The sequence below is a fragment of the Desmodus rotundus genome, chromosome 9, assembly GCF_022682495.2.
Source record: "Desmodus rotundus isolate HL8 chromosome 9, HLdesRot8A.1, whole genome shotgun sequence".
Lineage (NCBI taxonomy): Eukaryota > Metazoa > Chordata > Mammalia > Chiroptera > Phyllostomidae > Desmodus > Desmodus rotundus.
The window spans coordinates 91,276,753-91,297,991 of record NC_071395.1 but is presented as its reverse complement, the minus strand read 5'-3'; the positions used below and the strand labels follow the sequence as shown (position 1 = coordinate 91,297,991).

General features: G+C 54.4%; 1 protein-coding gene across 17 annotated transcripts in view; it reads left to right on the top strand.

Annotated features, from left to right (window-relative positions):
• MAPT (microtubule associated protein tau) overlaps window positions 1-19,147 on the top strand; it is a 90,028-nt gene extending 70,881 nt beyond the window's left edge. For 13 of the 17 annotated variants that reach the window (XM_045182186.3, XM_045182184.3, XM_045182187.3 and 10 more), the window contains 4 exons: window positions 7,877-7,969; window positions 11,033-11,114; window positions 13,386-13,498; window positions 16,097-19,147. In XM_045182186.3, coding sequence (XP_045038121.2) covers window positions 7,877-7,969; window positions 11,033-11,114; window positions 13,386-13,498; window positions 16,097-16,312 — 504 coding nt within the window. In that variant the 3' untranslated portion in view covers window positions 16,313-19,147. The remainder of the gene's footprint in view (window positions 1-7,876; window positions 7,970-11,032; window positions 11,115-13,385; window positions 13,499-16,096) is intronic. The other 4 variants (XM_045182188.3, XM_053910367.2, XM_053910369.2 and 1 more) reach the window with 1 other exon arrangement.
• Window positions 19,148-21,239: the final 2,092 nt, after the last annotated feature.

Below are 21,239 nucleotides of genomic sequence, written 5' to 3'. Positions count from 1 at the left end.
ACAAGTCAGCCTGTCACGACCCCACCCCAGCACCTGGAGGGGAGTGGGGAAGGGAGAAGAGGCGTGTGTGGGCGCAGATGTGTTGGGCCTTCTGGTGTGGGCCGTTTTGGGGGCGGTGGGCCCCCCCGGAGGGCAGGGGGAGCCTTACAGAGACCTCAGCCAGTGTTTCCCTCTCCGTCGGGATGGCTCAGCCGCCCACAGCAGGCACCCTTTACTCCGCTGGTTTTGTTCATTACCCTTGGCTGGGCCTGGCTGTCCCTGGAAGGGGCCACCACAGAGGGTGCCTTCCCTGAACCCTGCACCTTGCCCCTCTGGAGCCTCAGGGCCTCCCACCGGCCTTGCCCACTCTTGCTCCCGCCCAGCGGGGGTCCAGGAGCCTCTGGGGTGGAGCTGGTCTCCAGACCGCAGGAGGCCCTGAGCCTGTGTTCACTTCTCCAATGTCGGCCTGCACTTCTCTCGGTGAAATGTGTCTCCTCCCAGAAGGAGCCCTGAGGCAGCCGTGTGGGGTGTTGGTGTGAGGCTGACCCTTCTGTGAAGCCTCAGAGGCAGAGGGACCTCCAGGGAGCTGGTGTCCATGGTGGTGGGTGTTTCGCACGGGCAGCAGCACCCGTCCCTCTGTGCCCTGTCCCTCATGTGCCTGTTTTCATGGCACAGAGTGACTGTTTGCCCCCCGTTGTGAAAAATGAGAAACGAAACCGCAGGTGGCCAGTTCCGCACCACTGAGAAGATTAGGCAGCTGTGACTAGTGCCCATGACAACTCATTAGAGGAACACTGTAGCCATGAGCGTCTCCCAGCCTGTGTGGCTCTGCACACACCAGCAGACACCCAGAGTCCTCCTGCCAGCCCGGGGTCATCTGAGGTTGGCTTGGCACGTCTGGGCACCATTTGGCCTGGTTCTCACAGCTCTGCTGAGTGGCTGCGCTGAGGGGAGGGGTGCACTTTCCCTGGGCTGTACGGCCCCCCACCCCCACTGCACGGGAAGAGGCATCTGGGGAACCAGGGCCAGTGACGCCATGCTCAGAGGGGAGGGGGGAAGGTACCCCCACGTCACTGCCTTCCCACTCTGGGCACAGACATACATCCTCATCAGCTGAAGGTTCAAGGAGAAAGGATGGCTCCTCTTGGGACTTACTGGGGCAGGAGGCGGGAAAGCAGCAACAGGAGGAGCAACAGCCATTCCTTCAGCTCCACGGAAGACCTAGAAAATCGTCTGAACAAAAGAAAACCTCAGCCATAACAGCAAAGATCAACACGTCACTCTCCAGGAGAACTGAAAAGGAAAAGGAGAAAAGAAGGCACTTGGGATCCACAGAGGAGGCTTTTAAAGTGATCTGTCGAAGCGTCTGCGTCTCCTTCGTCAGGGCTGGACTGACGGCTTCTCCAGGTGAGAGAGAGATCTTGGGCCTCTGCAGCCCACGCACAGTAACCGCCCAGTCGGCGTTTGCTCGGCTGCACGAGGAAGAGCACGCTGTCTGCAGGCTGACTCAGCTCCCTGAATAGAGGACCACGTTGAAGAAGGAAGTGCAGGGATCTGCCTGCTTGGAAACCTGCAGACTGAAAACCACCGCGGGTCAATATAAGTCATTGGTTGACAAACAATGTAAAACTTCTGTTTTCATTGCTTGCTGCAGTGACTGTGTATGGCTTGAAGAATCCAAAATGAAATTCTTAATTTGAAAAGGAAAATGCAGAAGAATCACTTGGCTACCCCACAGAACTAGTTGGGTCCATCGGAGATGGCAGCAACGGGGAGGCAGGGCCAGCGGCTGTACCTCATTGCAGGTCAGGGAGCCTGCTCCCGGAGCCCTGGGACTGGGCTCTCGGTCAGGCTGCAGAGGGGAACCGCCCAGGCGTGCGGTGGGATTCTTTTAAAACTCCTAATACCAGAGCCTTTCCCAGGCTTGTTAGACCGTAAGGGGGCCTCCCCAGGTGTTCCCATTGTGTAGTTCAGACTAAGAACCAGTGTCCCTGAATTCTTACCTGCTAACCTCTGGCCTCAACCCCAGATCCTAGTGCCCCTCCAACACCCTGGATCTGAGAGCTAGTTTTCCTCTTTTGGTCCCAAACCTATCCCTGTTTTCAGATTCCATGTACCTGGCTCCTCAGGCAGCTCAGACCCAGCCCAGGCCACCCCCTCTCTCCGGCACCCCTCTTCCCAATACCTATCCCTGCCTTTTTTGTGAGGAGCACAGGGGGAGTTCAGACACAGAGACAGAGAGCCAGCATTTAAGACACATTTAAAAAACCCTACTCACTGCAGGAGTGAGCGATGTGAAATTGGCATCCTTGCCTCCTGGGGAGGGTGCGAAGCAGCACAGTCCTTTTGGACATAACGAGGGCACGAGGGCACGTGCATAGTTTTTACAGTTGAGCTCTGCTCAGTCAGTGATCTGTGGAAGGGTCTCATCTTTTCCTCTGGACCAGTCTTTGTGCCCCTGTGGCCTCAATTCAGAGAAGCTAGGACAGACCCTTGTCAGGGACTATCACTGGCCTTTGAAAGGACAATCCCTTGCATAGGGTGCTGGGCACATGGGCTGGAAGAGGACAGTAGGAAACTACACCCTGGAGATTTTTGCTCTGCAAATAGAGTTAGACTTGGGAGAGCCAGTGGCGTGCGTGTTTAGGCTGGAGCTTGTTCACTTACAAGAGAGCTAAGGAGGGTTAACAATGGATCGCGGAGGTCCTGCTGGGTCCACTGGGCGTTTGTCCTAACTGGACAGGACACCATCCTCCACCATCCTCCAGCAAGAGGAGAAGAAAGAGGGTGTTGGAGGCACCAACAGCCGAGAGCCCCAGGCTCCACTGTTGGTGGCTGTGGGCGGTGAGCTTGGGAGGCCATCGGAGCTGACTAAAAAGGTGTAGAGGGCAGGCAGGGCTACACCAACCTCAGCAGCCCCTCTGTGGCCCAGTAGGGAGCTCAGAAGGAAGTACAGGGGACATCCAGGCATCCCAGTGCCATCCAGGATGAGGGAGAAAGTGCTCACTTGGAGCCAAGGCTGCCTGGTCTGGAGAACCGGGGACCCCTGTGGGTGCCAAGGTTGAGAAGGGCGTGCAGAATCACAGCCAGAAAAGGGCACAGGGGCCCGAGCGTGGGGTGGTCTGGTTGGCTCTGAGCGCCTAGAGCTAAAGTCACTTCCTCTGGGGACGTCCTGGCTAGTAGCTGCGATGCGAAGACCCCAGGCTGGACAGGACTTAGGAGCCCAAGAAGGACACCAACCTACCAGAGCTCTCAGACTTTGATGAAACACTTAGGCTGCAATATCCCAAGTGGCCACAAGATGGCAATGGAACGCCGTAAGCATCTGTCTCCATTCAAGAGAACCGAAGTCTTTTTAAATTTATTTATTGACAAAGTTCCCATACTTGTTTTTAAAAGCACAGGTGAAGAACATTTATGTGGAGTCAATGAAGTGAAGTTTTACCTGGGATAGTTTGCCTGTCCTGGACTCAGGTGCAGGTCCTGCGGGGAGGGGAGGGGAGGGGACGGCAGAGCCAGGCTGGGACCCTCCTCTGGAACAGCCCTGGAACTCAGAGCACCTGTGCTTCTGAAAAGATCTCGTGTAAATCAAATCATCTGAAGACGCTTGGGGCAGTCTCTGTTTAAAGGAACAGTGTAAATAGTTCTACAGGTGACTCCCCTGTTATTTGATCTTTTCTGTGGCTGGTTTACTTAACAGACCTAGATAAGTTTTCCTGCGTGAGTTCCCATGCTGACCACCTTGGACTTTCCCACCAGAACACCCCACTGCCAGTCCTCAGCCCTGGGCCTCTTGACCCTGGTGAGGTGAGGTCAGGCCCAGCAGCACCAGGCAGCGCTGGAGACAGATCTCGCCAGGGACAGCCCCTGGGCCGCTGGCCCAGCCTGGGAGCTCGTGGGGGGAGGGCTGGGCCAGCTGAAGCACCTTGGGAGACCTGAGCACAGGGGGAACAAGTTCAACGCCTAATGAGGGTTTAGGGCTGCTCTGGTTCCTCCAGGAAGTAGATTGAACTGAAGTGGACCCGCCCTACCTCACCCCACCCTCTTCTGCAGGGCCAAAACCTGACCACAGGAATTCCTCCCCTGATTAGGAGTTTTCAGATCAAAATGTGGGGCTTCCAAAACATTGTTCACCCCCATGGTGGGTATTCCCAGTGCCTGGCCAGACCTGAGGCTCAGTATCACACGTGTTACTCTAGATGAGACATTGTTTCAGGATTCCAATTTTATAATACCAGCCATTCCCCCTTTTTCTCCTTTCTGTAAATCTAACATTCTGGAAAGGGCGTTGGCTTAATTTGATGACCAACAGTAATTCGTGTTTGCTTTGTAAATATCCTTGTGTCTATTGCCAAATCTCACAAAAGCTCGTTGCCTTTTTTGTGGGACTAGAACAAGAAAAAGCTACACTGGGAGGAAAAAACTTCATGTATGTTGCAGATTTTGTTATTGCTGAATGTCTCTTGATTCATTTGATGAAGTTCTTATATGGATTTGTACAGAAAACAGGTTATTTTCCTTGAAAAACTAGTGAGTTTTCTTTGTCAGATAAGGGGAGTTATGTAACCCATCCTGTTTTCCTTTTTGCCTTGCCTTCCAGGAAGCTCAGTTAGATGTAATGATTCATCTTGTAATTGTCAGGTCTAATGGCCTCCCATTCTTTTACCTCATCCTTTAAGTTTTCTTGTTCTGTGTGCGTGCACACGCGCGCGTGTGTGTTTTCTAATTCTAAATATCTCTTTGTGAAAGTAGGCCAGTTTGCCTCTGGGACTTATCCAGTTGAAAGTTGTAAATAACAAATGATCCCCAAAGAAGGAGGTCATGTAGGATTCCTTCAAATCTGAGGGTGGCACAAACCAATTCAAACACACGATGCAGAGGGTGACCACAACTCCTTAAGAAGCAGTTCGAGAAAGCCCGTTCCTCCCCCTGCTCTTAGCTCCAGCCTGGGCTGCCACCATCAGTGTCTCCTTGCTGGCCGGAGAGAACCTCTCCGTGTCCTCCAAGGGAAAGTGTTGTTTTCTTTGACTTGTGACACCACAGCCTGGAGGACAGCAATGCTGCTCTCACACCCGCAGCCTGTGGCCACAGAAACCCCCATCCACACTCCTGTGTGGGTTCTGCCTCTGACTTAAGCAAGTCGCCAAACTTCTCTGGGCCTCTGGTGGCCTCCTCATCAGTGAGCCAAGGGGATGATGGGTGAGAAAGGTGACGTGGAATTAGGTATTTATCGAACCTCTAAGGAAGGGGTGGTTTTTCCATTTAAAAGCCAAAGGAGAAGTCACAAAGAACAAATTTGAGTATGTGAAAATCCAAACATTTGTATGTTGGAAACAAATGCACCAAATGCAAAAAGGGGGTGAAGGACCCATTTTCATAATAATCCAAGGAACACAGATAAGCCAACCACACGGTCCCCTTTATGTCAAAGAAATAAGCCAAACACGTTTTTAAATGGCCGATACTGGCAGCAGCGTGGTGGAACTGACTTTCTGTACGGTTCTCAGGGTAAATTTGTCTGATCCTTTTAGAAAGCCATTGAGAGAGGGGTGTTGAGCATTTTTAGAATATTTGTAACTTTGACCCAGAAATTTTACCTCCATATGCTTTGAAAATAATCCATAATATGGGGAGGGGGGAGCGGGGAAACTCCTTGCAGAAAGATGTTCACAGTGAGGTGGTCGATAGTATCTAGAGTGGAGTCAGTATCGCTACCCAACAGCACAGATACCCCAGTATGGAATGTGACATATTATGTAAAATAATGCTCTGAGGACTGAACACGGCAGATCCTGAGGGTGTGATGTTACTTGAAAAGGTACAGACTATATGGACACAATAATTGCTAGTATTTCTGTGTTTATGATGGTAGTTTATTTATATATATGAGACTTCAAGGGGATACGATGAAATGCAATGATGGTTTTTGTTCGGAAGGCAAGAAAACCGTTGGGTTTTTTGTGTGTTTTTAACCTCTGTTTTTAAAATCAGAATGGTACATTCCTTTTCTAATGAAAAAGACATAGCCTTGTATTTTAAAGGAAAGTAAAAGAAAATAAAGAGGTAGATTTGCTTCGACTGGTGTGGCTCAGTGGGTTGAGCGCTAGCCTGCAAATTGAAAGGTCACCAGTTTGATTCCCAGTCAGGACCCAAGACTGGGTTGCAGGTTGGGTCCCCAGTTGGGGGCATGTGAGAAGCAACTGGTCACTGTATCCCTCGTACACTGATGTTTTGCTCCCTCTGTCCTTCTCTTCCTCTCTTTATAATAAATAAAATCTAAAAAAAGTAGTAGGTTAGATACGTGTTTCCCAGGTTTTCAGGTTCAGACTAAGAAAAAAACTGGGGATGGCGTCCAAGAGAAGATTGCTCTCTTTATTTTGCCAGATTAAGGACATCTAAAAATAATAAGCATTATCTACTATTAATGTGATTTAATAATTAATCATTCAATACAGGAAAGGCCATTCTAACACCAGAAAGTAGGATGGACGCATTTTGCTGTCATGTCCTCAGTTCGTTTTGTTGAGGACCCTTGGTGACCAGCTCTGGCCATTGCGTCCATGTGGGACTCTTCTCCCTAGATGAGCCAGGCCAGGGCTGTGACCCCCAGCCACAGCCACCCTGACAGTCCCTAGGCCTCTGGGGCAGTGATTCAGACAGCGATGCTGGTTCTTAACTGGGAATTCCAGTTGACAATTATTTATGTCCGTGATGGATAGAAACTGTGGGACAGTGTTTCCAAGCACAGAGCTCCTGAGGGGGAGGCAGCTGGTGATGAGGGTGGCACCACTTTAGCAGACAAAGCACGGTTTTTCTTTTTTTTCCTTTTAAATTTTATTTATCTTTAGAGAGGGGGAAAGGGAGGGAGAAAGAGAGGGAGAAAAGCATCAGTGTGAGAGAGAGATTGATCAGTTGCCTCTCACATGCCCCCCATCCCGGGGCCTGTCCTGCAACCCAGGCGTGTGCCCTGACTGGGAATCCAACCGGTGACCTCTCAGTTCGCAGGACGACGCTCAACCCACTCAGCCACACCGGCCGGGGCTAAAATGGAGTTTTTCAACTCTCCTTCTCTGTGCCATAGTTTTTAAACAAATTGGGTCAAAATCATCCCTCACTAAGATGTTGATATCCCCACCCCTTCTCCCTGACGCCTGGAGAGAGGCGCCTCCCAGAGCCACCGTGGGGAGACCCCTGGGGCCATCCGCCCAGTTCCCTGTGAGCACCTGCTGGGCTGTGGACCAGGGTGAGCCGATGGCTGGACGGGCAGCACTTGCCCTGCCCTCCACGAGAGCAGGTCCGCACATGGAAGGGGCGGCGGGATCGCCCCTCGTGTAAAGCCAGCTGTGTCCTCCTCACGATGTCAGTGACCCTTGAACCCAGCCGTGCAGTCAGGGGTGCTTTGCAGAAGCACAGAGACCGAGACTCTAATTCTGGGTCGAGGTGGGGTCTGGGATTTGTTTTAAAAAGCACCTGGCAGTTCCATTGCCCAGCAAGCGTGAGAACAGCCACAGAAAGGTCTCGGTGAATGTTCTGGCGTGGCTGGTGGGTGTGTGCCTGAGGACCCGGGGGGACTGTGCATTGCTTCATTTAGCGACGTAAGGGAGCACATTTTCTTCCACCCCAACCTCGGGAACCCTCAGCTCCGCTCCATGGGCCTCACAGGGGCTCCCGCAGGGGCCTCGGTGACACAATCCTTAGTCAAGTGAGGAATTGCCTCCTGACTGATGTCTGTCAAACCCCGTGCTGAAAGGTGGGGTCCACCCCCGTTCACCCACAGTCCCGGAATGCCTACCTGTGGAGCTGCCTGGGCACCCCCGCCCCGCGGGCAGGGGCAGCTGTGCAGAGCAGGGGCGTCTGGATGTGGCGGGTTACTCATCCTTTTTTCTGGCTGTCAAAGGTGCAGATAATTAATAAGAAGCTGGATCTTAGCAACGTCCAGTCCAAGTGTGGCTCAAAGGATAATATCAAACACGTGCCCGGAGGCGGCAGTGTGAGTACCTTCACACTTTCCCCGCGCCCGCCTGCGGCTCTGGTTCTTTAGAAGCAGCATGAGTGTGTGTCTTTGCGAGACATTGCACAGAATAAACCATTCTCAGTCTGTGTCCCCAAGGAAACCTAGCCCAGGCTCCCCGCACCCGTGCCCTGCCCCCAGCCCCGGCCTGCACGGGCCGTGTGGGGAAGATGGCTGACCCTCCCCCTGGCCCACACCTGTGGGCGGGGGCGGGGCCCTCCCAGCATGAACACCCATCGTGACCCCACTCACCGCCCAGCACGGGCTCCTGGGAGCCCCACAGTCCTATGAGGTTGGGCTGAAGGTGGCCCAACCTGGGATGGCTGTCGCCTCCTCCCCTGTCACCTGGGCAGGTTCACTCTGAGTGGGTCCACTGTGGACAGCTGGCCCGTTTGTTCTGACGAGTAGACACAAAGGTCTCACTCTACTATCAGAGCAAGAGAAGTCCAATTCTGCATTTGCAGGGGCAGCCAGTTCCTTTGCCTCTCGCTCGGCTTGAAAACCAGCTCCACCCCCGACAGACTCTCAGATGCAAAGGAGCCCAGCAGAAGTGCCCCAGCGGGCTGCCTGCAGCCCAGGGTTGACCTGGAAATGCTGCTTTGAGCCCTTTAAGTTTGTCTTCCTCCAACCGTTCCCAGGGAGCTCCCGCACCCCCCTGCACTGCCCCTGAGACTTGCCCTGCCATCCCCCCTTCCCCACGTGATGGGCTCTGCTGTCATCCTCCCAGCTGTCCCTTATGCAACAGTGGGTGCACACTCGTCATCCTCAGACTCCCCCTCCTCCACAGCCCCCTCCTCATTGCCCCAGCCTAACAACTGGGGAGCAGGAGATTCGAGACCCCCTGAGGTCCACCTGCGAGGAGAGGATGGTTTCTGAGAGCAGGCACCTTGCTCCTGGCTGGCAGCCCAGGAGGTGGTGATGGCCCCCGAGGGGCTGTTTCTCCACTAAACGCCCAGCCCGGGCCACCTCCATCTCGTCCAGCCCGAGGGTTTATTCTTGCAATGTGCTTCTGCCCGGGGTGTGGGCACTCACCACGCGGCTGCTGCATGGCGCTTCATTAACACTCCCTCACAGTGTCTGCTGTGTCTCCTCTGTCCCCCAGTCCCTGCTCTCCTCTCCCGCTGCCACCTGGTCTGCTGCCAAGAGGTGTGGGGACTCCCCCACCCCCACCCCAGCCCGAGATCACGGATCGTGTTGCTGCCTTAGCTTTGCCTCCTGGTTCTCTGGCTGCGCTGCACTGGGCTCCGGCCAGAGGAGGAGGCACGCACTGTCCGGTTTCACTTGTGTCTGGTCAGCTGGTGGGAGGGAGGTGGTGCCGGTGAGGCTGAGAGGGGGTCCAGCGGGTCAGCCGCAGGTCTTTCGGGGGCACTGGACCCCCACCCTGGGCTCCGGTCTCTGCCTTGCCCTACACTCCCCAGTTTGGAGGTGACTTCCTGGCAGGCAGGCCTTGCTCCTTCTCCATCTCGGGGTCCCTTGCCTCCCGCTGGCTCAGGGCTCCCATCTGAGGCAGAGCCTGGCCTCCTCCCAAACCTGGCCCTCAGGCAGTCGGCCTGACCCACGCCCTCCCACCCTAGATCCCGCCCCCCCTCCCCGCCCTTCCCTGCCATTCATTTCAGTTGAATCCCACCCCCTCCTCTCACAAGCTACCTCATCCAGGCGGGAGAGAAGAGGAGGATACCTGGATCACACCAACATTCCCATCTCCCTCCTGCCGGGAGGAGTCCCCATAGCTCCCTGCCCACCTCCTCGGCGCCCACCCCAGGGCACTCCTCTCTCCCAGGCCTGTTCTCCGAATCACTCCTTACCCACCCCTACCCTCACGGGTGCAGGCCGCCACACCTGGGTGCACCCACCTGACATCCACCTGCCGGACTCAATCACCTCTCCATCACTCAATCACCTCTCCATCAACGGCACGTGCCAGGATGAATCTGATTAACCAAAATCATTTGGGATTGTTCCAGAGGATTTTGACCTAAGTAGAACCCCTCCTTTGTTTCTGGTGTCCTTGTTAATTAAAGCCACTCTCAGGCACGAGGCCATCTCCCGAGTAACTCACTCCAGGGCAGGGAGCGCAAGTCCACTGGGCGAATGGACCCTTTGGTGACCTATCACAAGGTCACTGCTGAGAAGTGACCTTCAGTGACCACCTGGGGACCTCTCACAGCCATGGAAGCCCACCTGCCGGTGCGGAGTCCCTGGGGGTGCCCCACTCCCGGGAAGCTGGTTCTTGGGCTGAGGTCAGCACGGAGTGCTGGTTCGCATCCCCGTTGGGAGGATGGGCAGTGTGCCCAGCCACACGGTGGAGCCTCGGGCCCAGTCTGCGCGCTGGAGCCTTAGGCCTTCCGGATGCGGATGCGTGTGTCTGCGTGTGTCTGCGTCTGCTCTCCACCACACTAACCCTATGGCGTCTGCTGGGCCGCCTGCCCCTCCTGTTGGTGTCACTTTCCAGGACACCCAAGTGCCAACTGGCTCTCACGTCTGTCCCCACACTGCTCTGGGTGCCGCTCACTAACTGTCACCACTCTTGCTGTGGGTGTGTGGTGTTTCTGGAAGCTTCTCCTGGGAGAAAGCCTACCTCTTGACCCCATACTCCCTTCTCCTCTTTGAGGCCCAGCAGACCCGTCTCTCTTGCTTTCCCAGCGAAAGATGTTTCAAATGCTGCACGAACAGATCGTCCTCACTGGGTGTGACCTGTCTGTTTCTCGTCAGGGAAATGACTGCTCTGCGCCTGCGTGCTGAGCAAATGGCACAGGCCCTGCACAGTGACGGAGTACCCTGGTTTTCCCTGAGGGTCCTTGTCTGTGGGGACAACAAACCCGAGGACGCTGCAGCTCCACCGTTATTCGTGAAGACCCAGCTGGCTTGGGGCCGGGTTGGCGGAACCCCAGCCACCTTTTTCCACCACGACGACCAGGGTGCGCGCCCCTGGCAGACAGGAAACGCTGTCCAGCCGGCCGGGCTCTCGCAGCTGCTTTTCACTGCGTCATGCTCGTCATAGAATAACGCTATTTTATTCTCTCTGTCCTCTCCCCCACCCAGGTGCAAATAGTCTACAAACCCGTGGACCTGAGCAAGGTGACCTCCAAGTGCGGCTCACTGGGCAACATCCACCATAAGCCAGGTAGACTTGGCAGACAGGGGCGCAGGGCAGGGAGGCTGGGAAGCGTTGCTGGGATGGGCCGTCACAGTGTTGAGGGTGGCACTTGCTGGGGCCTGGGAGGCACGGCCGTCCTGTCTTGCCCCTGAGCAGGGCCACGCTGCCCGAGACAAGGTGAGGAGGGCACATGCTGGTCCTAAACCCTTACCTGGGGTTCTCCAAGCAGGCTGCCCGTGGGGCCTCTAGAGCTGGGGACGGGCCTGGCCTGGCCCCTGAAGGCTGGCTGTATGGGTGGGTGTCCAGCCCACATGGGGGACACTTTACCAATGGCCAAACTGCCACAGGGGACCCCAGGGTCATTGCCATGCTCCCTCATTCCTCCCCCTCCGTCCCCCACAGAAATCAGTACTACCTGTAGGGCTTTCTGCCCGTGATGTCCAGCGTGGAAGCCACGGCCCATATGCGGCTGTTGAGCACAAGAAATGTGGCTAGTGCAGTTGAGAAGCTGAACTAATTTTATTTAATTACAATTTAAGAGTACATTTACGTAATAGAGTATTGCTCAACTGAAGAAAAGAAAGAAGTGTTACCCTTTGCGACAGCATGGATGGGCCTGGAGATACTGTGCTGAGTGAGATAAGCCAGTCAGAGAAAGACAAATACCGTATGATTTCACTCATATGTGGAATCTAAAACAAAATAACAACAACAAGCAATGGAGTCCTGGCTGGTGTGGCTCAGTGGACTGAGCGCTGGCCTGCGAACCTGGGAATCAAGGGTCACCGTTTGATTCCTGCTCAGGGTACAGGCCTGGGTTGAGGTCCACATCCCCAGTGGGGGGCACACGAGAGGCAACCACACATTGATGTTTCTCTCCCTTTTTCCCTTCCTCATTTCCCCTCTCTAAAAATAAATAAATAAAATCTTTTACAAAAAATTATTCTTGAAAAAAAAGCAATGGAACAGACGGACAGCTGCTGGAGAGGGGCGGGCACTGTGATGAGAAAGGGTGAAGGGGTCGGGCGGAGAAAACACACACACACACACACCCCAACAGTGCGGCAGAGAGCCAGAGGGAAGGGCGTGGGGGAGCGGGGTGAGCAGAGGGGGGATAGAATGCAGAGGGAAAAAGACTTGACTTGGGGTGCGGGGCGCATGATGCAGGGTGCAGATGATGCTGTGTTGAGTTGTACACTTGAAGCCTGTATGGGTTTATGAATGAATGTCACCCCAATAAATTCAATTTGGAAAAGTCTTTTTCCAAAAGAAACTTTAGGGGCACATGTGGCTGGCGGCTGCCGGGTCGGACAGCTCAGGTGTAGGTACTGGGTTCCGGCTTCCGCCTGGGAGTCCCAGCCTGGCCCATGCCCTGTCGGGCCCGAGGGGCAGAGAGCAGTGCTGACTGGAGGCGGCGCCTTGGGGAGAGAAGGCCGTCAGAAGTGTCGCTCACAATATCTCATGTGTTCCGGCTCCCTAGACGTTTCATGGGAGTTCAGTCTCACCTAGGGACAACTATCCCTCACCTGGTGCCACCGTCCCACCCCACTGTGAGCAGCTTTCCTGGGGGCCTTTATCCTTCCCCAAAAAATAATGGACGGGGGTGCGGGTGCCAACCCCTAAGCAGCCAAAAATCTGTGTGTAACTCTGATTGCCCCAGAACTTAACTCCTCCTCCTCTACTATTGGCCAGAAACTTTGCCAATAACATGAACAGGTGAGGAACACATACCGTATTGTCACAGTAAACTAGAGAAAAGAAAATATCACTAAGAAACTCATAAGGAATAGACACAACATTAATTGAAAAAAGTCTGTGTGTAAGTGGACCCGCGCAGTTCAAGGTCAGCTGCAGTTTCTCTGCCCCACAGGCCCTGCCTCCCACTTGTGGCACCGAGTGTCTGAGGAGGCAGAAAGGCGCACCCTTCTTTATTTAGGGTGCGTTTTGCCCTTTAGTTTAATTCCAAGGTCTTATAGGGCTGCAGCTTACAGGATGTTGACATAGGAGGACTTCATTCTTTGGAAGCCAACAAGTTTAGAATTTGGAATAATTTCTCCCACACTGAGCTGTCATTTATTTACCTTTGTGCTGTCTAAGGAGGAAGAGTTTTCCAAGTAAATGTCTGATGCGTAACTTGATTAGGGAGATGAAGCAAACTGTTTTCAGGCCCTTTGGAAGGACTGACTTGTGTCCAAACCACATTCTGCACACGGGAGAGTCTTTGCAGCCCGCAAAGGTGGGTGTCTCCTGGGAACCCCTTGCGAGGCCCTCGCTCAAGGCGCATGCTCTGTGTTCCAGGGGGCGGCCAGGTGGAAGTCAAGTCTGAGAAGCTGGACTTCAAGGATCGAGTCCAGTCGAAGATCGGGTCCCTGGATAATATCACCCATGTCCCTGGCGGAGGGAATAAAAAGGTAAAGGAGGCAGGCAGGGAGGAGGTCGCTTTGGGAGGTGGCTGTCAGCCGAGTCGTTAGGTAGACAAGACTGGTGCAGCTTTTGGGGGAGGAAATCTGGAGACCGGGAAGGGACTGGCTGGGTGTGGATTCTCGGCAACCACCAGGACCGTGGGGCTCGGCCTTAGCTACCCGCTGCAGCCACCTGGGAGCTCAGACAGATGTGATGCCCGGGACCCACCCCAGAGATTCTGTCTGGTCTCAAGTGCGGTCTGGACACCTGGAGTTTGTAAAGTCCCCAGGTGTTCTTTAGTGTGGCCGAAGGTGAGAGCCTCTGTCACCGACGTGCCAGTGGGGAAGTTGCTGGACTGCGTCTGGCTGTGGGTCTGGCTGTGGGGGCACGGGGGTGGGGGCACGGGGGTGTGTGTGACCCTGGGCAGGCTCCCTCTGGGCCGTCACAGGATGCATCACAGGGTGTGGTCTTGCGGCTGGACTTTCCTCATCTGCATAAAAGCAGCCCAAGTGCCCTTGGGGTTTCCCAGCCACACCCGCCCACCCTCAAGTTCTTAAGTGGCTCACTTTCCAGTCATCAGTGTCTCCCAGTGGCAAATGAGGAGTAGCGGAGGGACAAAAGATGTCCCAGAATGGGCAAGAATCTGAGACCCAACCCGGTGTAAGAAAGGGTGCTGCCTAAGGTGGCCCAGCCGGTTGGAGTGGCCACAGGGCCATCTTGCCATCACACCACACTTGGTGGCAGCTAGGAGTTCCCTTTGGCAAATTGCGCATCCCCGCTCCCCCAGCAGGCAGGCCTGCTCACCTCCCGGCCTCGGTCTGAGCAGACAGACACACCCCGCCTTGCACCGGCATGAAAGCCCACAGTGAGGTTTTAGAGAAGCGCCTGCTAGAAAGGTGGCAAAGTGAGACCTGGGGCCAGGCCCGACCCCTAGACAGCCCCCAAAAGGCTGAGGGGAGGACAGGGTCTGGGCCTTGGTGAAGGAAGTTCTCGGCCCTGTCTCTGGAAGCGTCTGTGTCCTGAGAGAAGCTCTGGGATAGGCCCTGCTTGCAGGTGCGACCTGGGTGAGGTCGACAAGCACTCCCGGTCCATTTCTCCTCCAGCAAAACAGATAGAAACACCCACATCCCCGGTGGCTGTGAGGCCCACAGGAGATGGTGTTCTGGAAGGTTCCTGGTACTTTGTTGTCATCTAAGGACATGAGTTAGAGTCAAGTCTGAGTCTGAACTTCTGTTTCAACTCAACCCGCAGTGGTGGCTCAGAGACGGGCCCCGCCCTGCCCTGTCCGTTGCTCAGAAGGCCCTGTCCTGCTGGCAGAGGTCCCCTGGGGTCAGTCCCCCGTTGCCTCAGCGGTTGGGCACAGGACACCTCTCACCCCGCCTGAGCTCCTTCCAGTTTGGGGGATCTGGGAACATTCCCAGGACCTGTCACTTTTTTCTTAAAAACAAAGCTTTTAAAAAACATCAACATGAATGTTCTTAGCAAAGCTTGTGTCAAAAAGGCCTTTCAAATGCGGAAATCTGGAAGGGTCCAGATTTGTCAAAGCACCGACCCCGGATGAGTACAATGAGCGTACTGATAGCTTAAACGAGAGCCCGGAACCTTCTCTGCAGCCCCACGTGAGCGCCGCAGCAGGGGCTCTTTGCCCGGGGCCATGGACTCCAGAAACTGAATGGAAAAACTGTGTGTGGGGGGGTGGGGTTCTGGCTTCACCAGATACTCAGAGAGGTCTTAGGACCCCCCAAAAGGTTGACAATGACTGTGTCTACTACTTCAGGGCTCACGAGGAGAGAATTACTTTGTGCATCTCCAGCTGACGCTTTCAAGGCCCCAGGCGTCCTCCGGTGCTCAGCCCCGGGGTCCAGGCCCTGCCATGGCTTCTTGGCATCCTCTAGCATACCTGCCCGAGTGGCCCACCGCCCCCCCCCCATCGGTCACTGGAAAAGGGGAGGGCTGCATGTGGCTCATGGTGGGGCAGCAGGAACTCGGGGGACGTCCCTGAACCTTCTCCAGAGAACTTCAACACTTCCATTTGTGATTGGGCGGTGGCTGTCAAAATGAGTGTGCCTTGTGGCACCCTGGCAGTGCCACTTGTAGGATGCACTTCCATGCGTGTGCAATGACGTGTGTGCAGAGATATCCAAGGTTATTCACACACAGCATTGTTGGTCATAGCAAAAGGCTGGGACAGCCGAAATACCCACCCCCAGGGAGTAGATACATTTAGGCACAATCGCTATGGCAGAATACTGCCATCAAGGGGCCCAAGGGGACCAGGGACTGATAACAGAAGGTATTAAGTCTACAAACCAAAGTACAAAGCATGTGGGTATTTTTAGCACATGCATTAAAATACACACACACACGTATATTTTACATACTCACACACATGAGCGTGTGGAAGAGCTCTATAAGGGCACACTGACAAGAAACCTACAATGGGCACGTCTCCAGAGAGGGGAACAGTGTCACTTGGAGGCAGGTGACAAAAGGACCCTGCACAAGTGTTCGCTGTTGGAAAACGATGCAAACCAGGGTCACCACTTCATCGGCGTCCGCCTCTCTCTGGCTCTTCATCTCAGCCTCCCTCGCCTCCTGTCTTGTAGATTGAAACCCACAAGCTGACCTTCCGCGAGAACGCCAAAGCCAAGACAGACCACGGGGCGGAGATTGTGTACAAGTCACCTGTGGTGTCCGGGGACACGTCTCCGAGGCACCTCAGCAACGTGTCCTCAACGGGCAGCATCGACATGGTGGACTCGCCCCAGCTCGCCACGCTCGCTGACGAAGTGTCCGCCTCCCTGGCCAAGCAGGGTTTGTGATCAGGCCCCCGGGGCGGTCAATAATCGTGGAGAGAAGAGAGTGAGAGAGTGTGGGAAACAAAACAATAATGACCTGGCCCCTCGCCCTCTGCCCTCCCCCAGCTGCTCCTCACAGACGGGTCAGTTGGTTAATCACTTAACCTGCTTTTGTCGCTCGGCTCTGGCTTGGGACTTCAAAATCAGTGATGGGAATAAGAGCAAAATTCATCTTTCCAAATTGATGGGTGGGCTAGGAATAATAAAATATTTTTAAAAACATGTTAAAGATGGCCACACCCAACATTTCCGTGGGCAATTAATTACTTATGATTCTTTTTTTCCCCCCCCTCTGAGTAGAAGAGGGAGAAGGAGAGGCTCTGAACGGTGCTTCTGGGGAATTTCAGGGACTGGGCCCCCCCCACCCCCCGGCCCCATCCTGGGGATGTCACAGAGGCTGCAGCAGAACAAAGGACTTGAAACTTGGTGTGTTGATGTGAGCTGGACAGTGGGGGTGGACAGAGACAGGACAGGCTGAGGCAGGGGTGGGCAGGGAAAGGGAGATAGGGAAAGGGGAGTGAGCGCGTGGAGGGGGAGGGGACCTGCTCCCTGCGTGGTAGGGCTGCAGGAAGGACAAACAGCCTCCAATGGGACCAACTGGCCTCCTGTAACTGGTGGTCCCGGATCTGCTGCGGGCCATGTGCCACCATCCAGGGCAGCCTGCGGGCGAGGGGGTGCAGTCCCTCCCATGTTGTGAGGGGACAGTGGGCAGGAGCAGCAGGTTGGTTGGTGGGAGGGTGGCAGCCTGTGGGTATCTTCCTCAGTAAGACTGACCCCGATGTCCTGAGCGGTGGCCCCTGTCTCCCACACCCCTACTGCTGGGGTTGAGGGCTGGACTGAGGGGCTTCCTGCCCCCCGCCACGGAAACCCTGTTTTACTGAGTTCTGAAAGTTGCAAGTGCAGCCACGATTTTGGCCACCTCACTGATCTGGGACTTTAGGGCTAACCAGTTCTCTTGTAAGGACTTGTGCCTCTTGGGGGACACCCGTTTGTCCCCAAGCCTGGGCCGCTGGCATCTCTGGAGTGTGCGGGGGTCTGGGAGGGGGTGCTGAGCCTCCTGTTCCTCCCATGTCATTGCAGCCACCTGCCTGCCCTCGCCACGCCCTTGTGTCCGCTTTGTGGAGCCCAGTCACTGCCTGTACCCCTCATATGTCACTGTCCCGAGGTCCCAGCCTCACCGCTCCCCTTCTCAGTAGTTTGCATTGTTTGGATGTGGGTGGCACCTACTTTAAACTAAGGGGTGAAATCAATGGAAGGCAAAGTCCAGGCACAAAGTGGGACCTCAGTTTCTAGGTTTAAGTTACATTCATCCAACTGGCACATCCCTCACGATGAACCCCATGACCTGACCTCCGTCGCAGATGGGGGGCTTGGCAGTGATCCTGGAGGTTGAATTGCAGAGGCTTTTCCTCCCAGAGGACCTGGTCCCCTTCCTGTGTTGGATATCCTGGTCACCAGAGCCGGCACCAGGATAGGCAGGCCCCCAGGGAGGGACCATATCGCCTCTGTCCCCCACTTCTGCCCCAGCCTGTGATTGCCAGCCTCTCAGAGAGCCCAGCCACTGCCTAGCCCCAAGTGCATGCAATCAGCCCTCCACAACCCCAAAGGGGACTGCGCCCGCCCGGAAATGGCTCTTCCCCGTCCCAGCTGGAAGCCATGCTGTCTGTCCTGCTGGAGCAGCTGAGCATATACATAGACGTCGCCTTCCCCTCCCTGTCTGCACCCTGTCGCGTTGTCGTCGGACTTGTCTGTCTATGCTCGGAGTCACTGGCGTGACTACGATAGTGAAAAGGAAAAAAAGGACGCATGTATTTGAAATGCTTGTAAAGAGGTTTCTAACCCACCCTCATGGGGGCCCCTTGCTGTCTCTCACCCCCACGCTGGGACTCGGCTCCAGGAGGCCAGTGTGGCTCTACCCTGGTGGGGTCCTCCCACTTCTGAAAGGCTTTCTTCAGCATCTGGGACCCGACAGAGACCAGATTCTGACATCTGAGGCCTTGGCTGGAGGAGGCCTGAAGCACAGGACCAGGACAGAAGCTGGGTGCCCCTCCCCACACCCTGAGGGCTTCCCTTTGTCAGAGCAGAGGTGTGCATCTTGCGGCTGGCTTGGCTGGCGGTGTGAAAATGGCCCTCTCTGGTCACAGTCGGAAGAAGCCGCAGGGCAGCCCTGACAGACGGTCTTAAAACTAACTCCCTGCATCGCAAGGAAGATGAAGCCAGTGCCAGCCGGGGAGAGCGCCCCTCCATCGGGAAGGGCAGCTCAGGCCTCCCCACCAAGGCCCTACAGACACAGCAGGGGTTAGGGCCCCAGGATGCCTGACTGAGAAAGAGTGACAAGTCAGGCACCACCCCCAGAGCCTTGGCCAGGCCCTCGCTGACCTTACACAAGTCCCAGCTGCTGTCACTGGGAGCAGCCTTTGTGGAAAACTGCTGCTTAGAGAAATTCAGCAACTTCAGGCCCAGTCCTGCCACTTCCGGTTTAGGTAGTTGGAGGCAGCAGCCCTGGGGGCTGTGGCGGGAGCCTTCACTTGCAGCCAGAGCTTTCATGCAAAGAAATCACCTTGGCCCAGAACCCTCCACTGGGAGGCTCCCCACTGTCCTTTGCGTTCCAGGTGTTCTTCGGGGTCTGAGAAAGAAAAAGGCAATGTGGTTTAAAGATTGGGTAGCCATTAGATGTGGCGCATTACTGCCGCTAGTTTTGGCTGCATTTCTTCTCGCACCTCTTCCTGCAGGTCCTGTGCTCTGTTCTCCAATACCTTATTCCCAGGGCTCTGACCGTCTTGTAGGGTGGGCTACTGGGGTCAGCCTCAAAATCACAGATTAGGGTGATCACGTGAGCACTGGCCCATAAAGACAAAGGGATGCTAGCTTGTGACCTTAAATGAGGACAATCCCCCCAGGGCTGGGCTCTCCCCCAACCCCCAAATCCCCCACCTCCAATGTCTCTTGGGTGGGCTAGACATGCTATATACCTGGTTCCTTCAAGCTCTCCACTCTATCAATAGTTCCATTTAAATTGACTTCAATGGTGAGACTGTATCCTGTTTGCGATTGCTTGTTGTGCTATAGGGGTTGGGGGGGGAGGAACCTGTAAGATAGTTACCCGTGGGCAGAGGAAGTCTTGGAGTGCAGCAGTTAAACCGCCTTGTAACCCTTTCCCTTCACGATTTCCACCGAATTCGCTAGCTAGAGGTCCTCGGGGCTTCGCCTCTTCGCTGACAGGACTCCCACGTGCCTCTCAGCCACAGGCTGGTGGGGAGGCCTGTGGAGGCGTCTGGGGACACAGTTGCTCTGGTCTCTCGCCAGATCCCAAGCCCACAGTCATGCCTCCCACAGAACCTGGCATCTTTCTTCTAGGCTGTGGGCACCCTGTCACTTTTCCCACTGGCTCTAGACACACAGCTTGTATCTGGCAGCCACTAAGGTCTTTTCCTTTATCCTCTTTTATCTTTGTCCCCCAAGTAAAGCCAAGAAGTGGCGATGAGGGCAGAGGTGGAGATCAAGCGCGTCCCCATCTACAGATCCTTGGCTTGAGACTTCTGGTTGCTCTTCGGTTTTGGAAAGGGTTATCCTGGGCACTGACCCAGTCTCACCTCCTAATGGACTCAGTCCATGAATTTGCAGTGTCAGGCGGGACAAACTTCGGGCACTCACAAGTCCCATGATATCTTCAGTAATTTGAGGGTGGGTGGGTGGGACGACATGAAACCATCTTAGCTTAGCTTCCTGTCTGTGAACGTCCATTTGGTGTACTGTATGTTTTAACAAATGATTTACACTGACTGTTGCTGTAAAAGTGAATTTGGAAATAAAAGTTATTACTGATTAAATAAGGTCTCCATGCATGAATTCAAAAGACAAGAAAATGATATGGGACATATGATTTACAAGTCCTTTCCCAGTCTTATTCAGAGAACTTAGTTCAGGGAACAACAGCCCCAGCCAGGTAGCTCAGTTGGTTAGAGCATCGTTCTGATATGCCAAGGATGTGGGTTCGATTCCCCAGTTAGAAGTGTAAGAACCAACCAATGAATGGGTGGAATAACAAACCCATGTTTCACTCTCTAAATCCAATAAATTTTTTTTTTTAAAAGGGGGGGATATTAAAACTGAGACGTGATGTTTACCAGCTCTTTCTGGGGCCCTCAAGGTGACAAAAGAGTTCTTAGCCTCTTCAACCATGGGGTCAATCCCCTTGGGCCGAGCCCAGAGTTTTTAAGATCTGAGAAGGCTGGAGTGGGTGGGTGTAATCTTTTCATCCCTGGAAATTAGCCTAGAGGCCTGGGGCTGAAGCAGAACACTAGGCAAATCAGCTGAAGGAAATGGCTTAGCTCCGTCCCAGGCCCACACAGCTGCCTTCCTCCTCCCTTTGGAGAAGCCTTGGGCAATGGGTCTGCTAAGTCAACCCTCAGCAATGTCACAAAGGGAAACAATAACAAAACCACCCATTATATTGTTCCTTAGTAATCAGTTCAAGGTCTCAACACTGAGCCTTTAGATTTGCGGTTTCAAAACAGGACTTTTCTCAGCTTTCCCTTATCCATTGCAGACAGAAGCTTAGTGGAGAAGATCCTAACTCTAACCACAGGAGCAGCAACAGGGCAGCCAGAGAGAAACGCTACCTGGAACTCCCGCTTTCGTGTCCAGGACAGGCAGCCTCACTGGCTGTTTCAACTTGACTGCTGTGAAAAGGAAAAAGACAAAGAACCAAACCCACCCACTTATTCACCTTGTACAAAGAAAATCAAGCACTTGTCCTCCTTATAAATAGATACTATAATCTCAGGTAGCAGGTGAGAAGCAGCTTAAGGTCCATACAAAATACATACTCTCATTGGCCCCAACCCCCAAAAAGGTCAACGATAAAAGGGAAATCTCCATTAAAGAGCAA